The sequence below is a fragment of the Metopolophium dirhodum genome, chromosome 6, assembly GCF_019925205.1.
Source record: "Metopolophium dirhodum isolate CAU chromosome 6, ASM1992520v1, whole genome shotgun sequence".
Taxonomy (NCBI): Eukaryota; Metazoa; Arthropoda; class Insecta; order Hemiptera; family Aphididae; genus Metopolophium; species Metopolophium dirhodum.
Genome location: NC_083565.1, coordinates 11,447,208 through 11,470,734, shown reverse-complemented (window position 1 = coordinate 11,470,734; position 23,527 = coordinate 11,447,208). Strand labels below are relative to the sequence as shown.

Here is a 23,527-nt window from a genome sequence, read left to right as displayed (position 1 = left end):
AATTAGAATACGATATTATAATATCTTAATTTAAAATATTTTTTTACTCGTTATTTTTTTTTTTTTTTAATAGGTTATCAAATAGTATATTGTAACGAAGTGTTTGAGTAAAGTCACACAAAAATACCAAATTATTTCATTACAACTAATACATAATATAGACTATCTATGTGCTTGGGGCTAGAGTGTCCAATATTTAGGTTAGTTAGGTAGTAGTTACTGTGGTTTTTGACGTGTTAAGGACTATTAGAGGATTCTTAGTACCTCTCATCTGTGGAACTCACTGATGAACTGATTTTGAAATCCAGCGATGTCGTAAATTCTTCCGATTAGACCGTGGCTAAGGAAACCGCCGACCATGGCATTTGTAATACCAAGCGAATGAGTTATCACGATATTTTCTGTCGGTATGTCTTATTCCAGTCAATATAGTGTTTCGATGTGATTCGTTTAACATTGCAGGTATTTCTCACTCGTGTTATCATCTCCGTTATTATTATACTTGTATTGTTTGAACTGTTTGATAAGCATTCTTTTCGAATTTAAAATAGACACTTTTATTAGTTTTACTTCTATAAGCTAAACTGCAATATTAAATTACCTTCCACTATGCTTGGCTGTGTTAATTTTAATATCCCCATTGTTCATAACGATCTGTAAATGTTATTTTTTCAAATTACTTTAAATATTATTTAAATTTATATTGTGATTTCAATTGAAAAAAGAACACGCATTTATCTTTTGGTATACACCACAAACGTACCCGGATATCCTTTGTTCGATATAATGTTCTGCACTTCGGGGTATATCATTTCGTTAGTCGGATTTTTATACGTATAATATATATGCATATTGTATATGTAGGTACATTATATATTTATATACGTAAACTCGTTATCAAAAAAAAAAAATTGAAAACGTTCTACTGTAAATTTGTAATAATAGTTTACATAGTAATCTTTTCCTACTCATTTCAAAATAATATCGACGAATAAATTCGCATGTTTTATAATAATCTACGTTATATTGCGAGTTTTAAAATAAACGTAGGCACCTACCAAATATCTGCTTTCAAATCGTCTATCACAACATACCTTAATATGAATTTGAAATTGTCATTTTCGCATTAGGACAGTTTGTGCTGTTTGAAAGCACGTTATGGCTTTTATTTTTTTAGAATTTATTGAACGCTAAGTGCCGAAGTGGATAGAGTATAAAATGTATTCCTTAAATATTCAAAATCATTTTTAACACATTTTCAAACTAATTTAACTGTAATAAAGTAAACAAGATATTTACAGTTTTAGTATGATAGGTTTTTATTTATCACTGATCAATGTGTCATAACTCATCATACAGGCTTTGATAAACATTCAGCTTGAATCTAAATATCACAAAGCTGTATTTTAATATTTATATTAAAATAATTCACTTAATCACACTTTCAAAGATACAAACCATGAAGCCAAGAAACATTACATCATAATTTTATAATACTATAACATATTGTTTAAAACAATATGTTATTTTTCAGTTGTCGAGTAATTTAAATGTGCGTACTTATATAATTATTTTGTTCACACACGTGTATTATTTTTAATTTAAAAAACAATCCCAAATAAAAAAAAATCATTAATATTGACCTATTGTAACTTAGGCCAGATATACTTGTATCAAAATGCTTAATTTTGGAATTTGAGACAACTGAAGCTAAAACTTTAATTTTATTTTTACGAACCGAAACCTTTAGACATTTTATAGGCTTGGCATTATCCATGCAGTATACCATGTTTTTTCTCGTTAATCCACTTTGACTTTCAACCATAACGTTTCATTGAATGAGCTAAAAATAATCAAACCACGGGAGCTAATAACACAGACGATTCAGCTCACAAGGGAAATACAAAAACATAATGAGAAAAGTGCAGTCATGATGTGCACATCAACTATAAGAATCGGCACAGTCTCTCTGAATCGCATTGGACAATATTCTAGACGATATCGTTATTGCCGGTGGATAATGTAGTTACCTCCCGGTAAAATCGTTCGACAGGGGGGTAAAAATATCCTAGGATATTTATACCCCCCCCCCCCCATAACATGGGATTTTTACCGGGGGGTAACTATATAACCTAGGATATTTATACCCCCTCATAATATGGCATTTTTACCGGGGAAGTATATATATCCTAGTATATTTTTACCGGGGGTTAAATTAACCTAGTATATTTTTACCGGGGTAAAATTAACCTAGGATATTTATACTCTCGGTAAAATTTTATGGGGGGTAAAAATATACAAGGATATATTATTGAGGGTAATAGAATCCTATGACACCGGCGCAGTGTGTCAATATCATGAATTATGTTTTTGGTACGTTGAATAATGAGTATAAATGTGTTTTAACATTTTTTTAGAAAAAAATCAACGAGCATTCGGCATATTATATCAGCTGAAAGGAATATAACGCACTAACAATGGCATTTTAAATATCAAACAAAACGAATCAAATTAATTTATTAATAGAATAAGTAATAGTAAAATTATGCAATAAAATAAAATTGTCTGTTCTCTCCAAACATATTATTAGTGAAACTCACAAACTGACGAATATCTATAAAAAAAAATGAAACAATATTATAATGACGCACTGTTGTATTATTTGTTACGATTAATTACGTTTTTTTATTCGTAAAGAATTGTATCCCGTTTTTTGGATTATAAAGTATTGATAAGAAAAACGTTAATTTATCATAATATATATAATATAAATACATTGCAGCAAGTGATCAACTGGAATAATTCTACCAGTAAAGTGGGTGTACAAAGTATTAATTGATGATTAAATTATTATTTTAACAAAATTAGTCACCTATTTAGATTTGAGTAGTTATAAAATAATATGCATTTAAATTTGGAAATATTTATAAATGTCACGCCTATTTTATTTAAAAAAAATTCAGACAAGATCACTTATTAATAACCGTTTGTTATAAGGTTAGGCTAGGTATCGTTACAATATACACAAATGGTATAGTATTTTTATATGCAAACAAAACTTTCCAAACTCACTTGTATTCAACACACTTTATTTAAACTTTCAAAGACGTTATTATTAATATACTTGAAGTACCATTTTATTTTATTTGACAATGTGTACAATTTATCATTTTTCAAAAGTATTAAGCCATCATAACTGAAAAAAAGTATGACGTGGTTGTATATTTTTTAATTGTTAGTGTTTTTTTTTTTTCATATTATTATTAAATATTTTTTTTTGAAACTCATTAAACTTTAATTTCGCGTAAGGCGGTGCAAATTAATAAAAACAAACACAGTGGATTATGTAGGTTACGCGTATTTATTTTTTTTTATTATTATTATTATTATCACTATTTAATAAACACGCTCTTAGTCTCGTTAAGCAATTTGTCCCGCACTTGACGAATTTGTGTTAAAACGATTTGTTTTTTTTTTTAATACCATTCCGACTATACAATACCTATATATATATATACACAAAACGAATGCGCAATATGACTACGACGACGCCGGCGACTAATCCCGTTTTATTTCTTCGTGCACAAGACGTCCGATTCGGAAAAAAAAAAAACACAAAACAAACCGTCGTCGAACGAATACCTAATGAACGAATTCGGCCGACGGGACGAGTCGGTTTTTTTTTTCCGTACGCCCCCCCCCCCCCCTGTGAGTCATCATCAATCCTCCGGCCCCGAGTGCGTCCCGCCGTGGACCTAAACGGAGCGTTGGCTATATGCACGCGGCGGGAACACAATATGATACCCCGAAGGACGGCGGAAATGGCGACAGGGTACGATAACGACGGGGCCAAGATGGTGGGCGGTACACCTACTGCTGTAGAGGGGCGGGCGAGAAAACGTACCATATAATATTATACACCGAGGACGGTGGCGAAGACAAATAATCCGAGAAAGTCTGTCGGACAAGTCGGGCGACGGGGAGGGGCGGGCCCGAGTCATTAGACAGCGGCGGCGGCGGCGGCGGCGGACGCGGTCGGAATGGCGAATAAACCCGAATAAAAGTCATCGTGAAAAGTTGGGGCGAACTTTCATCACCGCCGCCACGGCCCGAAATCGAAAAAATTATATTTATTCAAACGGCGCGCCCCGGTATATGATGCTCTCACAACTCGAACGAGGGGATCAGTATGTATACGCATACACTATTATTCGTAGTACACTCTGCCCGCACCGAAATCTCACCACATCGCCGACACACGTGCGTGTACGATTTTTGTGGAAAATCTAGGATTTCCACAAACGATGACGATAATAATATGTATTCATGTTTTACGCGACGATTAATTCGAGCTCGATCGGTGTACTGCAGTCGCTCCGCTACCACTAACCTCCCAATAATATTATAATGTAATAGTGTTCTGCGTTTATACGCTTATTACATATTATTATGATTGAACCATTTTTTCGAGTGATGGTATTGTTTTTCCTAGCCAACTGCGTATTATTGTTATAATTAGTGATATGTCACTATATTATGACTCGACATAATCGATATAATATGTCGATAACACAATTTTATGTGTGTCTTCTGTGTATCGATAGATCGTCAAACGGTTCGTGAGATTTCCAAAGTGTTACGTATACAATTTTTGGATTTTTGTACTTCCCCGGTTTTACTTAACGATGTATCTAAAGTATTAAGTCTCACTAATATAGTAATATCGATATTATTCTAAGAAAAAAAAAATGGTAAATTTAATATTTATTATAGTTGAAATAATTAAATCACGTTAAAACAAATGATATCCATATAATAATAGTGTGCCACAATTCTAGCAACTTTATCTAATAAATTATTTTTTCGAATGAATTCGATTTTATTGCTTTTTTTTCAATTTAGTGGGTATAAAATAGTTTTATCTATTATGTGCTACGAGATAAATAACAATGTATAATTTGCTAGGGTTAATGCAAGGTCTGTATTTTATTTTTTTTAAACGATTACAGTTCACCCCAAAAAAATAGTTTGCGCAAAGTGCACAACGACGATAATGCCAAACAAAAACTTCTGACAATGTGATATATTTTCTTAATTAGGTAAGAGTTGCCGATTGCTGTTTGTTTGCGTATCCGTTTCTTCGTCGCTTTAGCGTAAATCTCCAAACTGCATAAATGATGCCATTTCACCAAGGATTTAAACCAATTACTGCCGAGACAGCTTTTAAAACAATTATGCCTTAATGGTATGGGAAAACACACAGCGATGTTTCCCCAAAGATTTACCGGCTGTACTTAGGTCCCGGCTAGTCCTCTGTCGTTGATGCAAGGGCAACGTAACATTGCAATTTTTGCTTTCATTGGTGTCGCACCCACTACCGCATCGTTCCAGCCTTTAATAAACGGTGCGCAGACTAACTGGAAACGTGCATATATTGTTATATCAAACCAATATATAGTTATCAGTATAATGGTCATCAGAACTAACTTAATCACAGTAGTGGTAGGTATATTACATGATTACCATTTATGTGGATTCAATACCAAAACAGTCACACTGTATATTAATATCCTCCCGGCGGTTAGGTTTGTTTCGTTAAACGTTGTAATTAACTTTTTTCCCCTTTTTAACGTTGTATGCACATAAAACAAAACTAATTGCATTTGCTGATTAGGAGAGCTGATATAGGTAGTTTTAAAATATTTCAAGGATTATACATATTATTATAGTGCTTTACATTGATTGCACTTAAAAAAACTTACGAATGAATAATGGAGACATTAATAATATTTAACTACAAGAGGAACTTTAATTTCACCCTAACATCGACATCAATACCAAATGACTTATAATGTTTATGAGTCAAACTGTCATTGTTTCCGTGCGGTATGCAAGATAAAGGCAAGATAGAGTTTGAAATATTTTTTTCAACTGTTACATTTCAGAACGATTTTAATGAATAATATTATAAAACGCCGTAAAATAAAACGTTATACGCTCATATTATATACACGAATTCAATTACAAAATGAATTCTCGTTATTTCTCAAGTTAAATCTTGTAGGCATGTCCACCGTTGTTGTTTGTATCTATTAATATCGTTATTGGTTTTATCGAATTATGACTTCCGTACTGTTCACTGCAGTAGCGTGTGAGCTGATACGCGCACAACAATACATACGACTGTAACGCGTACAATAAAAATCAAATGGCTTCAGTTCCCTTCAGATTTCTGAGAATACGTTCGATCGGGGATAATGCAGCGTTGCCTTTACTAACGAGACTTGAAACTTTGCCATGGCAATTACCCATACTTGAATGGCAGGTTAGGTTAGAGCAGACGATTATTCTATCTTATTGCGACTCAACGTACGTAATACAAACGCAGTGCACCGGACGTATTATACATACTATTAAAGCAAACCGATGAGCGTCAAGTCTGAAGCACTCAATTAGTTAAATTATTTTAAATAGCGTGTGATAGATATAATATATATGTATGGATAATGGGAGAGAACGGCATATTCTGTGCAGCCGATGGAAACCAAGAATAATGCGAGTGTTTTTATTCGGCATTCACACAAATCACAACTAAATGACTCGTTAAGCTACAGCAACTATAGTATTCATATTATCTACCAGGCATTAAACGTAACAATGAAAATGTTTTTTTTTATATACAATATACATTGTATTGAAAGTCAATTAAACATTGTATGGAAGACGGAAGTCCGTAGGAACTGGGTACGCAAATAGCGATAAATACAAAACAAAATTCCTGTACATAATAAATATTATTAAACATTAAGGCCCGGATTTCAATGTAAAGTGCATATTTTGGATTCTGAGCGAAGCGATGAATGTATTGATTTTACAATGATGTGTGTTTTTATTTTATTTATTTATTTATTTTTTTTGTGTCCACCATCACCTTTTAGGACAGTAAAAGTGCTTGGATTTTCTTCAACAGTAACTTTTCTGATAGAAAAATGAATGTAGTTGGTACTTTAGCGGGTCAAAAGTAAAAATTTCCCAGTAGTTTTCAAAAGCGACATGAAAAACAAAAGAAAAATCTGTTTTCGAGAAAATCGATTTTGGTTTTTGGTGCAACTCTAAAACAAATGACCGTTGGTACATACAATTTTGACTGAATGTTTATACTAGCATTTTCTATACACCATAACATTTTCCAAATATTTTGAGCTGTTTACGGACATTTTCAGTTTCCATTTTTTTTTCTCCAAATAGGTACCTATCAATAAAATTTTATTTGTTGGATAAAAAGCTTGAAAATTTTATACAAGGCTCCTACTATATCGTTACAATGACATTTGAAAAATATTAAAAATCCTTAGTCACAGTTTTTATTTATAAGCATTTAAAGTTCAAATTTTGACAAAATTTATCAAATTTAAAATGTCATAATTATTTTGTAGTTAAAAATTTATAAAATGTTCAACTTTTGTAGCTAAGGATTGAAAATTTAAAACAAGGTTCCACGTAAATAAGTAAATATATAAATTACTTTATTCACAATAATATCATCAAATATACTTAGTAACATCATAGGCTGACTGGCTGTTTTCGCTCCGTTTTGCTTATACAATGCTATTATATCATTGAATTCAAATGTAACACCATCCATTACAGTGACCCACTTGTAACCTACTGCACAGCAGATCGACATCCACTTATCAACCTCTTTTTGGTTGATCATACACAGTGCTTCCTAAGTGCATAATTCGTTTCATGTAATGAGGGTTTGAAAGCTACACATTTTATTTTGCATTTTTTTATTTTTAGAGAATTTTAAGCATTATTGGGTCATTTTGTTGGTTTTTAATGCATTCAGTTCAATATAGATATGAAATTTAGCCTATTCAAAATATTATCGAAAGATAAATTATTTTCTTGATATTTAAGATGGTGTATCGGGTTTTTCTATGCAAATTGTAAACTTTTTTTTTTGATTCAGTTTTTATCTTATCTTAATTTATTATGATTACTGTGGAGCGTCACCCATATTCGGTCAAATAACAAATAATCAGTCAGTTCGTATTACATCATAGCAGTCAATATTTCAAATTTTCAGTTTTTTTTAATAAAATAATAAATCAATAAATAATAATTATATCTCATTTATAAATTACAATTTGATAAAAAAATATATGGCATTTTTAAGGTAATTTTTCTAGTAAATGCATTTTTAAGGCAATTTTTGGCAATTTTTTAGAGCATATTCATATGGTTTTAAGTGCATTTACCATAATTGAACTTAAATTAAATATCAATCTAAATATAAATGTACTTTAATTGTTAAATTTAATTACATTTGACACGTTATTATGAATGTGATTTTTACTTGCACTACCGTATAGTAACCTAAATACTGTAATAATTACTATGCAATAGTATACTGACAAAAATCGTTAAGAATGTAAAATATATTTTGTAAGATTTAGTTTGATTTCACGGTGATTAATGAGTTTTAATGGTTTTTTACACCAATTTTGTTATTTGTATAAAAATAATCTAGCACTTAGTATTCAAAAGAAAAAAACAAACCGTTTCGTAAGTTTGTTTATGAATAATATATAATAATAAACCGAAAAAGAAATTTAAATATTTTTCAAGACATTAATTTATGAAGATTATTTTTTAATATTTCATTAAATTCTAACTAAAAATAGTTAGTTTCACGTAAAGTTTTTATTGTTTTTATTTTAATACAAAAATAATTTCACGGTTCTTTATGCGCTAAAATTTTAATTAAAATATTACCTTTGTAATTTTCATTTTATTTGAATTGAAATTAATTTCCACTAAGAAACATGTATTAACCTAGCCCAAAGACGTTAGATACAAATTGTTTTATGATCTGATATAACTGATATAATACATTTTTAGTCTATTTATCTATTATTTATTTAGGCTAAATATTAGAGGTAAATAATTTACGCATGACACAAATTTCTCGCAAATATTTCATACTCCGGATCAGCGTTTTCCAAAGTTAATTACTATTTCTTATAAATATAAAGTTTTGTGAATAGATATTACGAGAGAGAGATTGTAATATACGAATAAGAAGAACCATATGCAATAAAGTAAGTTTAGGTAACATTGTAAGATTTTAAGAATAATAAAAATAATCTATTCAGTACACGACGGAGAATATGGAACAAGATCTTAGACTTTATTGAACAACCTTCAAACCTGACAAATTATATTTTCCTCTTTCTATGTTATTTTGTAGATATCAATGGATGATTAAATTTCATATTTTATATTATACCGGAATACCTTAATAGTAAATAGACTTTAAGCTAGTCGGACTTGCAATAAATTAAAAACTAAAATAATATTTATTCGTCGAAATACTTCATAATAACATTATTATGAAGTATACATTTTTAAAAATAATAACAAATATTTAATTTAATTTAAAATACCTAATTGGATTATTTTTTCAACATCCTATAAAACACTAATCTGTTCAGTTTATAACAGATAAATAAACGCAAACTACATAATTATCTACATTTTACATCAACATAATTTAAAATGTTACTTCAAGCTTCAGTTGAATATTTAAACTTAAGTATTTTTTTTTTGGTCAAAATTAATTAAAATAACTTTAAATGTTTAAATCAGTAACAATAGAAAGTAAATAATGGTTATTATGTTGATAGTTAATATGTTTTATTTGACGGCCTGTTATTTTCTTAATGATTATAAAATATGATATAAATGTATTTATAAAAATATATTAACAATATGTTCTATTGCGTTTTATATATTCAATTTGTATTTACTGAAGTATAATAATATATTTTATAATATAATTTTACAAATGTATTTAGTAAACATAATTGTAAATTACATTTTTCAATAATCTCATTAAAATTCATATTATATTATTTATTCCAATACTTAAATATGATATAAATACCTATATTAGTATAATTAATTATCCCAATAAATATAAAATTACAATAACATTATTTTAATTTTAATGATAATATATTATTATAACCCATTTCCAAAATTAAAACGTGAAAAATATCACTATTTAAGTACATATTAACATAATAATCAAACAACTTAAATATAACTTTAAATCGGTGTATTATAAGTTATTACATAACATATTATATATTTTATACTGTAAATACGTGATTACATTTTTAATTTATGATTTATACTATACATTTTGCAATATAGGTATTAAAATAATATATTTTCAATAGTTTCGAATTTTTGGGTGAAAAATCTTGTTGTGTTAAATACCTATATGGCTATATTGTTATTAAATGTGTGATTTACTATACCAAACTTTCGAAAGTATTCGAAAGCATGGCCTCAAAGAGAAATTCATTGTGTTAAAACTATTTTGTGCGAAAAGTTTGAAAAAACAAGTAAAACGTGTTTGGATTTAACAATATGCTATTTATGACGAATCTGTCTAAAAGTAAGCGCATAGAACCTTTGTTAAAATTGTGTTCAAAGATCTCCTTTTTTTAAAATCTAATTTCTTTATCCTAATCAACAGTGCACATTTTATTTTAAAACTTTTACAGTCAATTTTCACAGTGAAAAAATATTTATCCCAAAATACTGTTCTTGTAGATTTATTAAATTTCCGGAACATAGAAGTTATTGTTAGTTTTTGTTTATTATTTTAATTATTTTAATTGTTATAATATATATTATTTTTAAGAGCTCTTAGAGTTTGATTTTTAAAATAAAAATTTCACATAAGACTTATATTTAATGTTGAATTTTTTAAAAAAATATGTAGTACATCAGGACATAAATAAGTATTTTTTTTTTTTTTTTGATTGTATCTTCTTTTAATATATTATTATTCAACATATTATTATATCTTAATATTTTTCATATAGATAAGTTGTAGGTACGTATAAATGAAATATAGGATTCTAGAAACTATATTTCCGGACCGAAAAATCTGAAAATTGTTAGTAGAAAACCGATAAAGAATAATGGCTTTAAGTTTAGTCTACTTTATCGTTTCAGACCTAACTTTAAATGAATGGATTATGACTGTTTTATTATGTATTTTTTTTAAAAATAAATGCAACAGTAGATGAATGACTTTGTTGAGTGTTCTTTAAAAACAATAAAGTGTCCACCTAAAAAACTTCTTTATAAAGTTCATGTAATAAATATTTGAATTTAATTTTTCATCAGTATTGTTTTGCATAAAGTTTAATTTTTACACTATACTAGAAAACAAATACGAAATTTGAAGCTATTTATTTATATGGAATGTTTTGACACTATTAAAATTAATAATATTTAAAAAATATGTCTGAAAGAATTTTTCTTTCTATTAAATAATATTTAATATCTTTGTTTATTGTTAATAATGCTATACCTAGTTATTAAAATACTTAAGTAATTAATTTGCACGTATAACTCCTATAGAACTAAAATATTTGATAATTTATTGCACCATAGGTCTAGCCACAGTGTGCTTAAATTAAATTTCGTGTTTAATCGACCATTATTATTTTTACACAATTTGTTTAATCCCTGAACAATTCAAACCCAATTGACAACTGTCGATCGTTGTTGTTTGTTCGTCGGTTTCAATGATTGACTTAGCAACGAATTGAGTAAATATAGACCAGTAAACTATGCTGTTGCCGGTCATGAAAATAATATTTAAATCAGTGGTACAACGCATATTCGAGCCTAAAACTGTTTACCGTAACACGTTACACCACAAATCGTAGCCTATAATATATACCCAATTTATAAGGAAGTATAAAATAATATTTTATTTTCGCTATTGCTTATCGGAATCATAAAACTCCAATCGACTAAGATAACTAAACATTATTTTAGTGTAATATTGCGTATGTGTTGTTATATAGAATTTTAAGGACGGTGCATATATCTGAGACAATTATTATTGTTATCCATTTAAACGGCTAATTTTAGTAAAAAAAAAAAAAAAATGATAGTTACTGACTCATCTTTAGAAACATTGTTATATTTAACATATTTTATTATTATATAATGCATGTTATTTACACCCTATTTATAGATCATAGGTATATCTATATTAATTATCATTTAATATTAATTTTTCTAAGTGTATCATTCAACATGGGGACCTTAATATTTCAAAAACCATCAACTTATTTCGAATTGTTGTTAAACGTCAGCGCCGCATACGGATTGGGCACGTTTTGTGTGTAAACAGTGTCTTTTGGGCGCAAACGTCCGCAACCCAATCGGCGATGCGAATAATAGCTGCGGTGGCGCATTTGTATACTGTACTCCAAAGCAGGTGGGCGGTATGGACCATATTATGCGCTTTAACAGCATCGTCAATACGGTTTTAAGCCCGACTAACGTCAAGCCCACACCACCTATGGCGTATTATTACAATTACGATCGCATGGCGTCACAGGAACTGTACTGAAGGTACTGGCGACCACTCCTGTCGTCTGTTCATTTTTCCGGTCGGGTTAAGAAATACTATGCTGCGGCAGACGGCCTACAGTTAATACACGATTGGGCACTGCACATGAATATTGTTTAAACCGATGCTGTTTGCCGTCGCCAAAAGTGGCTGCCTGAGTGTACGATAAGCACGCATCGCTTGCGGCAGCCCACTGCAGCAGTCATTACGGTACCGGTTTTCGTTTTTCACGCCACGCCGCACCGTGTGACGGCGTACATTGATTTCGATTCTGTACCACGCGCATCGCTCGAAATCGATTGCACAATGTCCGACCGATAATTCAAGAAAAACCGCGCGAAACACGTCATTTCGACGGCGGCGGTCAACTATCAAAGTGGTCCGAAATATGCGGCCTTAAAGTCGAAAACACGATAATATGATAGGGACTGGACAAGACGTAACGACGTGCAATTATACATAATTAGTATAACACTTGGTATAAAATAAATGTCATCAAAACAATTATTATAAATATGCAACGAATTCGGAACGTGTTTGAGTATTTACACTGCTTATAAATGTGACACGACTTTACATATATGTATATAGGTGAACGACCTTTCCCGTAGTTGAATGCAGTAGCTTGTGGCTATAATAGTATACAGTGTTATAGAGTGGTCGTATATACGACTTTTGTAGGTAAGCAATAATTCATGTGCTGCTAAAAACTATTAAAATATGAGAAATACGATCGAATCATATATGCCCAAACCCGAAAATATGTAAAAAATATTCAAAATTAATTTTATATATTATTAATGTCGCACGAGCATTATTATAGGTACTAAGGTTTTAAGATGTTGCCGGCGCGAAATGACGAATAATATATATTATTTGATATTTCCAAGTCAAACAAACGGACCGAATGAGGACAAACCACCGTTATTTCTCATATCGGTCAGAAAATGTATCGTTACATTCACTATGGATATTATATATTATTATTATTACGATGTGCGTCTGTTTTCTCGATAGTTGTATAATGGTGGCGTATCTAATAAGACGGAAACGTAAATTTTTTGTAGAACAAACGATGTGAAAAGGGTAGACAACACATAGTTATATTTATTAAATTGTCAAAAAAATACGTTTGAGAAAAACGCGACTTCGTTAATGTTTTTCCAAACCCATTTTTCAGTTTCATTATAAATCATATTATTCGTATTTCAAAAGAGGAAAACAATTACAAATATCTCGTACCTATGAATATTGCAAAAAATTATATTGGTTCTGTTATTGAAAACCGTCAATCGGTGAGACTTTGTAGTGTACACGTAGTTTAACCCGTCATTGATAACAGGGTAAAATAGTCTCTCAACTCTGTATTCTTGTAGTTACCAATTTCTATTGTAGATCGGTTTATTGCCTTAAGCATTCATACACTCTGAGAGTAATATATTTTAATGTAAAACGTATATCAACAGATATTGTAATCTACTATCGATTGTAAGTATTTATGTAATGTGATCATACGAACTTAATTAGTGAGAGAAAATCTTAATACGCCAGAAATAATAATATTCGATAATTGAATTTTTAATAACGTGTAATAATATATGTAGGTAGGTGAAATACATTCATTTTGAAAGTGATTATAAATAACAACAATTGCATAATACATTAATATATGTATTTTAGTAACTAAAAACAATATATAAAAAACTATTTAGAGAATTATTTGTCATGTGACTAATGAAGTATAAAATTAAACGACGGAGATTATAGTATTATAATTATTACAATGATAGTTTGAAATAAATTATAAGGTATAATTTGGCGTTCTCCGATGCAGCAAGTATTAGAGAAAAATATAAATTACCTATTTGCCACATGAACACGAAGATTCGTATTATTTTTGTTTAAAAAAATATTTATTTATTTATTTAAAATTTATGTTTGTTTTAAGTTTGCATATTATGTAAAAAAAAACCATTGACGAACGATATTTAAAATTGTTCATTAAATATAATCATTTTTTTTTTACAAATTTAATATTTGATTCAAAATTATGATCAGGCATCTCTTAAGATTTAACTACTGCCGAAAAGTTTTATCATTAGAATTATATTCAGTAATAATACACATAATTTAAAGTTAACAGTTAAAAGTAAATTTACAATTGTTTTTTTTCAAAACAATAACCAACTACTTAATTTTTTTTTTTCATTTCATTTTTTTAAATATTTATTACTTACCTACTTACTATACAAAATAATTGTCATAAAAAGAAATAGTAATCAAAATTGTATTATATCGTGCATTCATATTATTTTTAGACATACAGTAACAAAGTATAAGAAAATATTATAAAATGTACAATGCGTGTAATTTATGTAAGCAGAAATGCAACAACGCAATAATTGATCCCGAGGCTGCTGTAAAGGTTTTAAATATATTGTAAAACAGTTAAAAAATACATACAACGGAAAGCCGCAGTTAATCTAACCTTAACCATAAAATAATCTGAAACATATTATAGTAATTAAAAAAAAAATAACAATGAGTTTTTGGTTGAAAATTTTGTCATTTATAAGCAAATTGAAAAAAATGTTTAGTAACAATTGATTTTAACTACCTTTGTGGAGTTTAAAACCACAATAACTGGGAAATGTATCTTGCATTTAATACAATATGTAATGATTAACTTTTAAAGTTAAAATTCATCATTATTAAGTACAGATATATTGTAATATATTATACATGTTATAATAACCCTTTTAGGGTACATTGTCATATAAATATCGATTAATGTAAAAATAATAAAGATACATTTTTTCCTTTATTATTGTTAGTATTCAAGACATTTTTGTGATGAATCTTTTTTAATTATAAATTTAGTATTTGGTATGATATTGGGAAAAATCTGTCATATTGCCACCTACTGTAAAACTTAAAGTTTGTGCTCAACTACAATATAATTGATAATAACACGAAATTAGATTTAAAGTTTTGATCAGTTTACTAGGAAATCACGCTTCGTCAAAATGCTATCGTTAATAACAATATACTAAGTATTTGATCTCAGAACTTTTAAATTAAATTATTAAACTTATTTTATAAACTTTTTATATTAATTGTCAAATATTGTTTAACGTAAATGGTTGATGAAATAAGATTAATATATCACGTAAATTAATTAAAATGCTATCCATATTTTGTATAAGATGAAAAAAAATATATTATATATTATGTTAACCATAAAATATTTAAATGTATAGATTAATTGATACTCTCGGTACCCGTATAAAAATAAATTATATTTCTGAATAATTAATGCGTATCGTTTTAAATTAACAGATATAGGTAGTATTTGCTGTCGCTGGATTGTTTCTTCAACAAATTAGCATTGTAGGTAATTGTATTATTCTTCCATCACTAGTGCTTATTGTACATCATCTGCACCATTTATGTATTGAGTATAATAGACTGCCTTATATAAAAAAAAAGATATTATTCAATATTTATGGCATATAAGTAAATATAAAACCATAGGCTCATAGCTACTCGATATTTTTCCTCTACAATCGATATATCAATCATGAATATGTTTTTGGCAATGAGTTCACCACGACAAGGAACACGTCTATTTTTCAAAATCGGTTAAAAAAATAAAATATCTGCACCCAGCTCAAAAAAATATTTATGTTAAAATATTCAATAATACCTTTAACGCAGATAATTTTATTTTTTACATTTAAAAGTTGTTATACGAAATGAAATACCTGAATTATTAATAATTATAATTACACTGAAGTTGAACACCTATATAACGGTGCTATATAAATACAGTTTACGTTAAGTTGATGGATAATATCGACAGGAATATCCGTATAGTAATAATATAATGACGATTGTTTATATAAGAAATAATGTACACATTTATTTACTGTATTATATAAAACGTCGTGCTACGTACAGGCTTGCGTATGAGGAAACATGACGTCTTCGACTTATAAAAATCACATTTCGTGAAACTTATAACAGTTTTCATAATTTAAAGTAGGTAAACGCTTTTATTGTAGTGGTTAACCACGAATTATTAAAATCCGGTATTCTTTCAGCAATGGGCATCCCGTAAATTCCAGTTTGGAAACAATAAGTGGTTGCTTCAATAGCTTTACTTGAACGAAAAATGCCCTGTATTATGGTTTTGCTCTGTTGCAGGTACATGTGTATGTACATATACGTGTGGCTGTTGGAGGCCATCCCGACATACTTTTCTTAACAGTAGCACTGTAATTATCTTTTGAAATCATAATGGCTATGTAATTACTTTTAATGATGATAGGCGGACTGAAAACTGCTACGGCGTTACAGCCAAAATACAAAATCATTTAATTCCACGTTGAATAATCGTGTAATACAATAATAATAGAAACGTCTCAACAATCTTGATTTATTTTTATTGAACGAATCGTTTCTGTATCAATGTTAACTGGAATAATGTAAAAAATCCAATACTATAATTTACTATCCACACAACAGTTGTATTATATTTTTAAACAATTGACTTGCTCATAAGTTTTTTTTACTCCTGAAATATATAAACATTTCAATATCACAACATAAGCAGATTTGTATTATTAAAATGGGTATGGGGTACTGAGTGACCGAGCGGACTTTGCCGTCGGTTGCGACGCGCCGGTTTGAACTCGGTCACGGGTGGCATTTTTCTTTGGGCAGTCACTGTGTCCGGAGAGAGAGGCCGCCATCCCCCACCTGGGCATGGCAGATACCTACGGTTGCCCACTTCAAAATTCTGCCAAAACAAACACACACATGTTCAAAACCTACAGTACCCTCCCACAGGTTCCACAGGCTATAATGACCTCAGTTGTCAAAGCCACAACCCCCCAAAAAAAAAAAAAATGTGTATACTCTAAAATATTATTAAGTATAAATTAATAATAAATGTAAATATATTATAAACTTGTATTGGCGAGTCAATCATTTATGTAAAATTATGATTTTTAATGTAATAAAATCAAGTAAGCCAAAACAAATAATTGTAAAATAAAATTATAATTATTCTAGTTATCATATTTTTTAAAAATAATATGTGTTTAATTGTAATGTAATTTTAATAAAAGTTACCTAGGTTGGTAACATCACTATTAAAAATTGAAATGTAGACGTGCACGCATCAATATTGCATACCCAGGTCGCCGTGTTAACTATTCATGTTTGTTTATTTGTTGAGTCTAAACTCGTAACTCATAAGGTATAATATTATTTTTCATATTTATCAGTTATCACGTTGAATTACTTTCATATTAAGTGTATAACTATTTATAATATACATTTTTTTTTATTATCTTCAAATAATAATATGTAAAACATTACATTTGAGTTTAAAATAAAATGTGGTATTGCGAACATCAAACATCGAATTAACGTTGAATAAATAAGCTATTTGTTATTATTTTTTTTTTAATTGTTCATACTAACAGATATCAAACTTTGTAAAAATATTCGAAACATTTTAGTTTATTAAGCGATAACCATAAACATCGGAACTTTTATGACCTATTTAAAACGATGTGATTACAGGACTTAATACTAAATAGAGACCTAAATCAATAGCAGTTAAGCAACGATAAAAATAAATAGTATATAATATCCAGTGGTTCAACTAACTTAACCGTATGTGATAGAAAAAACCGTTTCTTCACTGACTGTTTTTGGTCCATAACGTTTATTAGTGTTCAGCCCCTAGTGGTTTGTACTTCAAACATAAAAATGCATTCCGTCAATATACCTGTAACTTTAGAAAATTCAAAACGATATACGTGTGCTTAGTTTAATAATCTGATGAAACACCGCTATGTACCAAAAACCAATCGGATCTATATGTTAGTTATTTGAAAACTATTTATAATTTTAATATAATATTTTTTTTTTATTTTCCAAAAAAGTTCTTATAAGTAGTTGAGCCCTTTTATTTATTGTTTTAGTAGGAGACGAATTCAGCTGCTTCTCTGTACTATTTACATATTCTCCACAAATAATAACCGAAAAACATTATACTACGTACAAATAAACAAAGAGTTATGTTACAAAGTAAACAAAAATTGCAAGTGTATTCGTACCATCCAAAATAATAAATTGTGATACATATTTTGCGTTAATGTCATATATTATATTATGTATAATTTATTCGAAATTATTTGAAACACGGAACGTCCTCACGAGTAAGCAGGGAAAAAGTAAACATTAATTTATGCGAGTCACAATAATGGTAATAGCGACGCGCTTTGACGAAAGCCGGGTAATAACCGATTCACATTAGTTGTCAGGAAATACCTGGATAATCATCACCACGTGACAGTTATCATTGTCCACTTGACCACCGATCATAATAATAATACGAGTATATTACATTATTATCGTATTGATCCATATTACAGTTTCGTCCATTATATTATTGTTTTTGCGTAGTGAATGATTTACGACATGGTGGCGGTGGCGGATTGTGTACGATAAAATATTTTTAAAATAGCGATATTATTATAATATATCTATAAATAATATTATGTTGTCAAAGAGCATTTAAAAAAAAAAAAAACATTTTGTTTAATACATTTTGTCTGTACTGATTAATTAGGTGCGCGATAGTAATATAAAAAGTAATTATTTTAGTGCACACGTATTATTACTAGGTTGAAATAACAAGGTATATTATACGATACAATTATGTGACCTTATCGATGCTCGATATGGCTTATTAGTCAATGACTTATTCATATACATAGCAAGTCATTTTATATATAGACATAATGTAATATATTGTATATAACTATTATTTTATATCAAAACAGGTCATTAGTAGACAGGTGTCTACATACGAGATGTGATGGCCAAACTCAATTGTATATAGGCGTTCAATATTTTGTATACATAATATTTTATACTAGATAAGTGCAATGATAGATATATAATTATATTTTCTTCGTAAATTCCTATTTTAATTTATAATAATATAATTTCACCATATCATCATTCATCGTTCATGTCTGTTCAAACTCTTATAAATTTTTATTAATATTTTAAATATTGATCATTCTGGTCACTTACACACTTTTCATCTGGACTCTGGAGCCAATATTTATGTTATTTCGAAACGAATCTATAATATTAATACCGCTTGTTCAGCTTTATAAGTGTTCTTCACGTGAAAGTTTTTCTCTAAACTTTATTAATAATAACCAATAGTTACCTCTTTCTGTTTGCTTGGAATATAAAACTAAGAATAATATTTTTACAGATGATTCCCTACTGAATTAATAATTATGATCTTATTCATAATATTATGAGTTTGATAAGATAGCCGATGACTTTTTAATTATTATCTTATATTTCATATTTTTATCAAGTTCATAACAAATATAAGTTATATAAATTTAAAGTTCATAAAGTTAAATTCTTCAATATTCTATATCATATTATATTATAATACATTTTGCAAAAATAATTTTTCAAATTTAAAGCAGTTTTCATTAAACCGATATAAATCAAATTAAAGTTGATTGCAATCGTTATTAACCTATTCCATTTGTGTTATTTTCTCAAAGATAAAGTTAACAATTTTATTTCAAACCATAATGCATTTTTTTACCGTTTCATTTTCAGTTTGATTAAAAAACAGATATCGTAATTTAGGCGCAATATTATTTAGAAAATATGTAATCGTTGGGCGATTGATGACGACGATGATGATGTTGATGATGATAATTACTTTTTTTTTTTATCATCTCGCACACGCAAGTCGTACATACAATACTGCACGACATTTGGGTTTATGTTTAGGTATACTATATATAGGTATATAATAATATAGTCCAGCTGACGACGGTTATGTTGCAATTTGTGTATTATTGTGTATGATCCGCAGCGCCGACGGCAATTTCGACGTGACGCTGGCCACCAAAGCGACCATATACCACGTAGGACTGGTAGAATGGAAACCACCAGCCATATTCAAATCGTCGTGCGAGATCGACGTGGAATTTTTCCCGTTCGACGAGCAGACGTGCGTGTTGAAATTTGGTAGCTGGACTTACGACGGATTCAAGGTACCCCCCTACCCAACCACCACCACCCAAAACCCATCAAATACACAACCATGTGGCCATAAGATTACAGTGGCAGTTTTTTCGTTTCAATTTACCGCGCAACCGGACAAAAAAAAAAACTGAATAATAATAATATGCAAACCTTAAGTCATATATGTCTGCTCTGGTTCCATATTATTAAATAAAAATATGCATCGTCCAGGCTCCGTGATGACTAATATTTGTCTACGATGCGACGGCTCATCGTTGTTCCGTTATTAAACTCTCTCTCTCTTTATTTTTTTGTCTCCCATACACTAAAAATAAATATAACTTACATAACGTTATGTTCACTGTACCTATACTCTCTATGGTTGCTGTTGATGTTGTTATTGAATGTTGTTTTTGATGTTGTTGTTGTTTTTGTTGCACTCGTACACACGAACAAACCGACTTGCAACCAAAACACTTTACTATAAAATTAATATTTATTTTTTTTTTGTTCATGCATAATTTACTGTTGTAATTATAAAACAAGACCTTCGAGGACTCAAGGTCCTGACTACTGATCTATCAACGCTGTATATATTAAAAACGCTTTAAACTATATATATATTATTATATAAGCTAGATACCTACTATACACGTATTTCTATTATTATATGTTATCTACTCCTTAGTATTTTTAGCTATACCTACAATAATATTATTATGTTTCTTCTTCATAAAAATAATTGTCTTGTACACTGTATTGTATAATACCTACTTTACTTGAAAACATTACGCCTATCGAATGTATGATAATAAGTAATAACACGTGGCACCGAAATATGTGCTTGTAGGCACACGTCCATAGCACTATACATAATATTATAATAGCTTGAATATTTAAAAACATTATTATTATTATTTTTGTACCATATAATTTTCTGGTAATATTTAGTGTATATTATGTCGATCGAATAAGTGTGCACTTCCCGGCTGCGCGTGAATATAAAATACCTAACTAACTATATGTAAATATGTGTGTATGTAATATATTAATGTTACCATTCCGACTATCCGTGCAAAATGCTCGAGAATACCAGCCGATAGTATTGTGCTTTATGATTATCTCTCCGAAAATTGGCATTCCTCTCGAAACTAAAATATACGACTGTAATTAAAAACAAAAAATAAAATCTTTACTGAATTGTCCTAATCCCGTTTAAAGCCTAAACATTTGTATCGAGCGAATATGCTTTGCATATTCAACGATTATTTTATTTTTCTCAGATCCAATTCTTAAATGATTAAATAGTATAGTAAAATAATACGATTTAAACTTCGTAACCCTTTTCCCTCTTTATATTTATAAATTAAAAAAACAAAAGTGATTCTGATAATATACAACCGTTGAATTTTGATTATAATTTAAAATATTCTCAATCAATGTTAATAAAGCAACTATACATATTTGGTCTTTTTCCATGTTTACGATATGAATTAAAATTTTTAAATACACAATAATTCACAACTGTACATTTAAAATAAATAAATAAATAATAGATTATTACATTAAAATGTGTACAAAATACAAATACAGGTTTTTCGTCTTCTTTCATATTTTTTTTTCAGAGTGAAATTTGTTCGAAAAGGGTAAAACAACTTCAAACAAACGAATAAATCAATACCGTTATATTAACATTAAACAAATACAGTTTGGTGTTCATTAAATAATTTCTATTAAACAACTGTTCAATGAAGTATATTATTTCTTTTACATATTTTACTTTCCAATAAGATTTAACGTGCATATAATAAGGTTGTATCAACAAAATGTAGGTAGCTTAGGTTAGATTTAAATTATTTATCAAACGACGATTTTTTTTATTAAAAAAAAAAGTTTCTCAAAAGTCTATGTCTATGATATTATCGTCTATAAAGGCAGTTTTTGCACATGCTTTGTCGTGAAAACTATACATAATGCTCTAATTATTATAATGGAGATAAAAAATAAAAACGATAATTTATGGCTTACTAACCGACGAAAACATAACATCGTTAACAATACATAATATAGGTCACGGTGTGCCACAGGACATGGTCGTCTCCCGATGCCTTTGTGGTGGAACCGCTAAAGTTAAACGTAAAAAAAAAATATGCAATAATTATTAGTATCATTATAAGCCATGTCAATTAGTGTATAATAATACATGATGTGTCATGCATTATTGTTATTGCAATTATCATAATCATTATTCTCGAGCATTTCGCCCGATACGTGCGCAGCGCACAATAACCGCGTACAGTTGTATATTGTCAGTAGCCTAGTAGACGTGGTATGTTGTGTTGTTCCAGTGCGGACGGTAACTACGAGGTGACCCTTATGACAAAGGCGACCGTTTACTGTACGGGGCTTGTATTATGGCAGCCACCCGCCGTCTATAAGTCCTCGTGTTCCATCGACGTCGAGTTCTTCCCCTATGACGTCCAAACTTGCGTACTGAAACTAGGAAGTTGGACGTATGACGGGTTCAAGGTGACAATGATAATGTACCGCTTAGCCGGCAAAAAAATAACTTCTTCCTGGTTCATCGATTTAATAACATCATATTATTATAACGTTTTAATAATAATATTATATAATATGCCGTTTGTGGCGGTGATGCAGCAGCACGATAATATCGTAATACAGAAATTATTTCGTGTGCATTGCCGTGATACGCGTCTTACAAGGTCATCGCCGCCGTAGTTGTGCCGCTCGCAGTCGTAATGAACCATAACAACATTTTAATTCTAATATTATTGCCCCGACTGGTCGCCCCCCATTATCGTATAATAATTGATGGAATAGTACCTAACTCTATTCATTTTTTTTTTTTCATTTTGATTGCCACTCGCTGGTGGATGTTTCGAATATTAATAATAAATTCAAAGTGACGAGTAATCCGCCGACCGACATTTTTGTTTTCGTTCCCCGCGGGACCATATAATAATA

At 29.5% G+C, this 23,527-nt stretch overlaps 1 protein-coding gene across 7 annotated transcripts in view; it reads left to right on the top strand.

The window, feature by feature from the left end:
- LOC132946947 (acetylcholine receptor subunit alpha-like) overlaps nucleotides 1–23,527 on the top strand; it is a 177,297-nt gene that overhangs the window by 95,899 nt on the left and 57,871 nt on the right. For 6 of the 7 annotated variants that reach the window (XM_061017069.1, XM_061017072.1, XM_061017074.1 and 3 more), the window contains one exon: nucleotides 20,388–20,568. In XM_061017069.1, the coding sequence (XP_060873052.1) occupies nucleotides 20,388–20,568 (181 nt within the window). Of the gene's footprint in view, nucleotides 1–20,387; nucleotides 20,569–22,887; nucleotides 23,069–23,527 lie in introns of all 7 variants that reach the window. The other variant, XM_061017068.1, reaches the window with a different exon arrangement.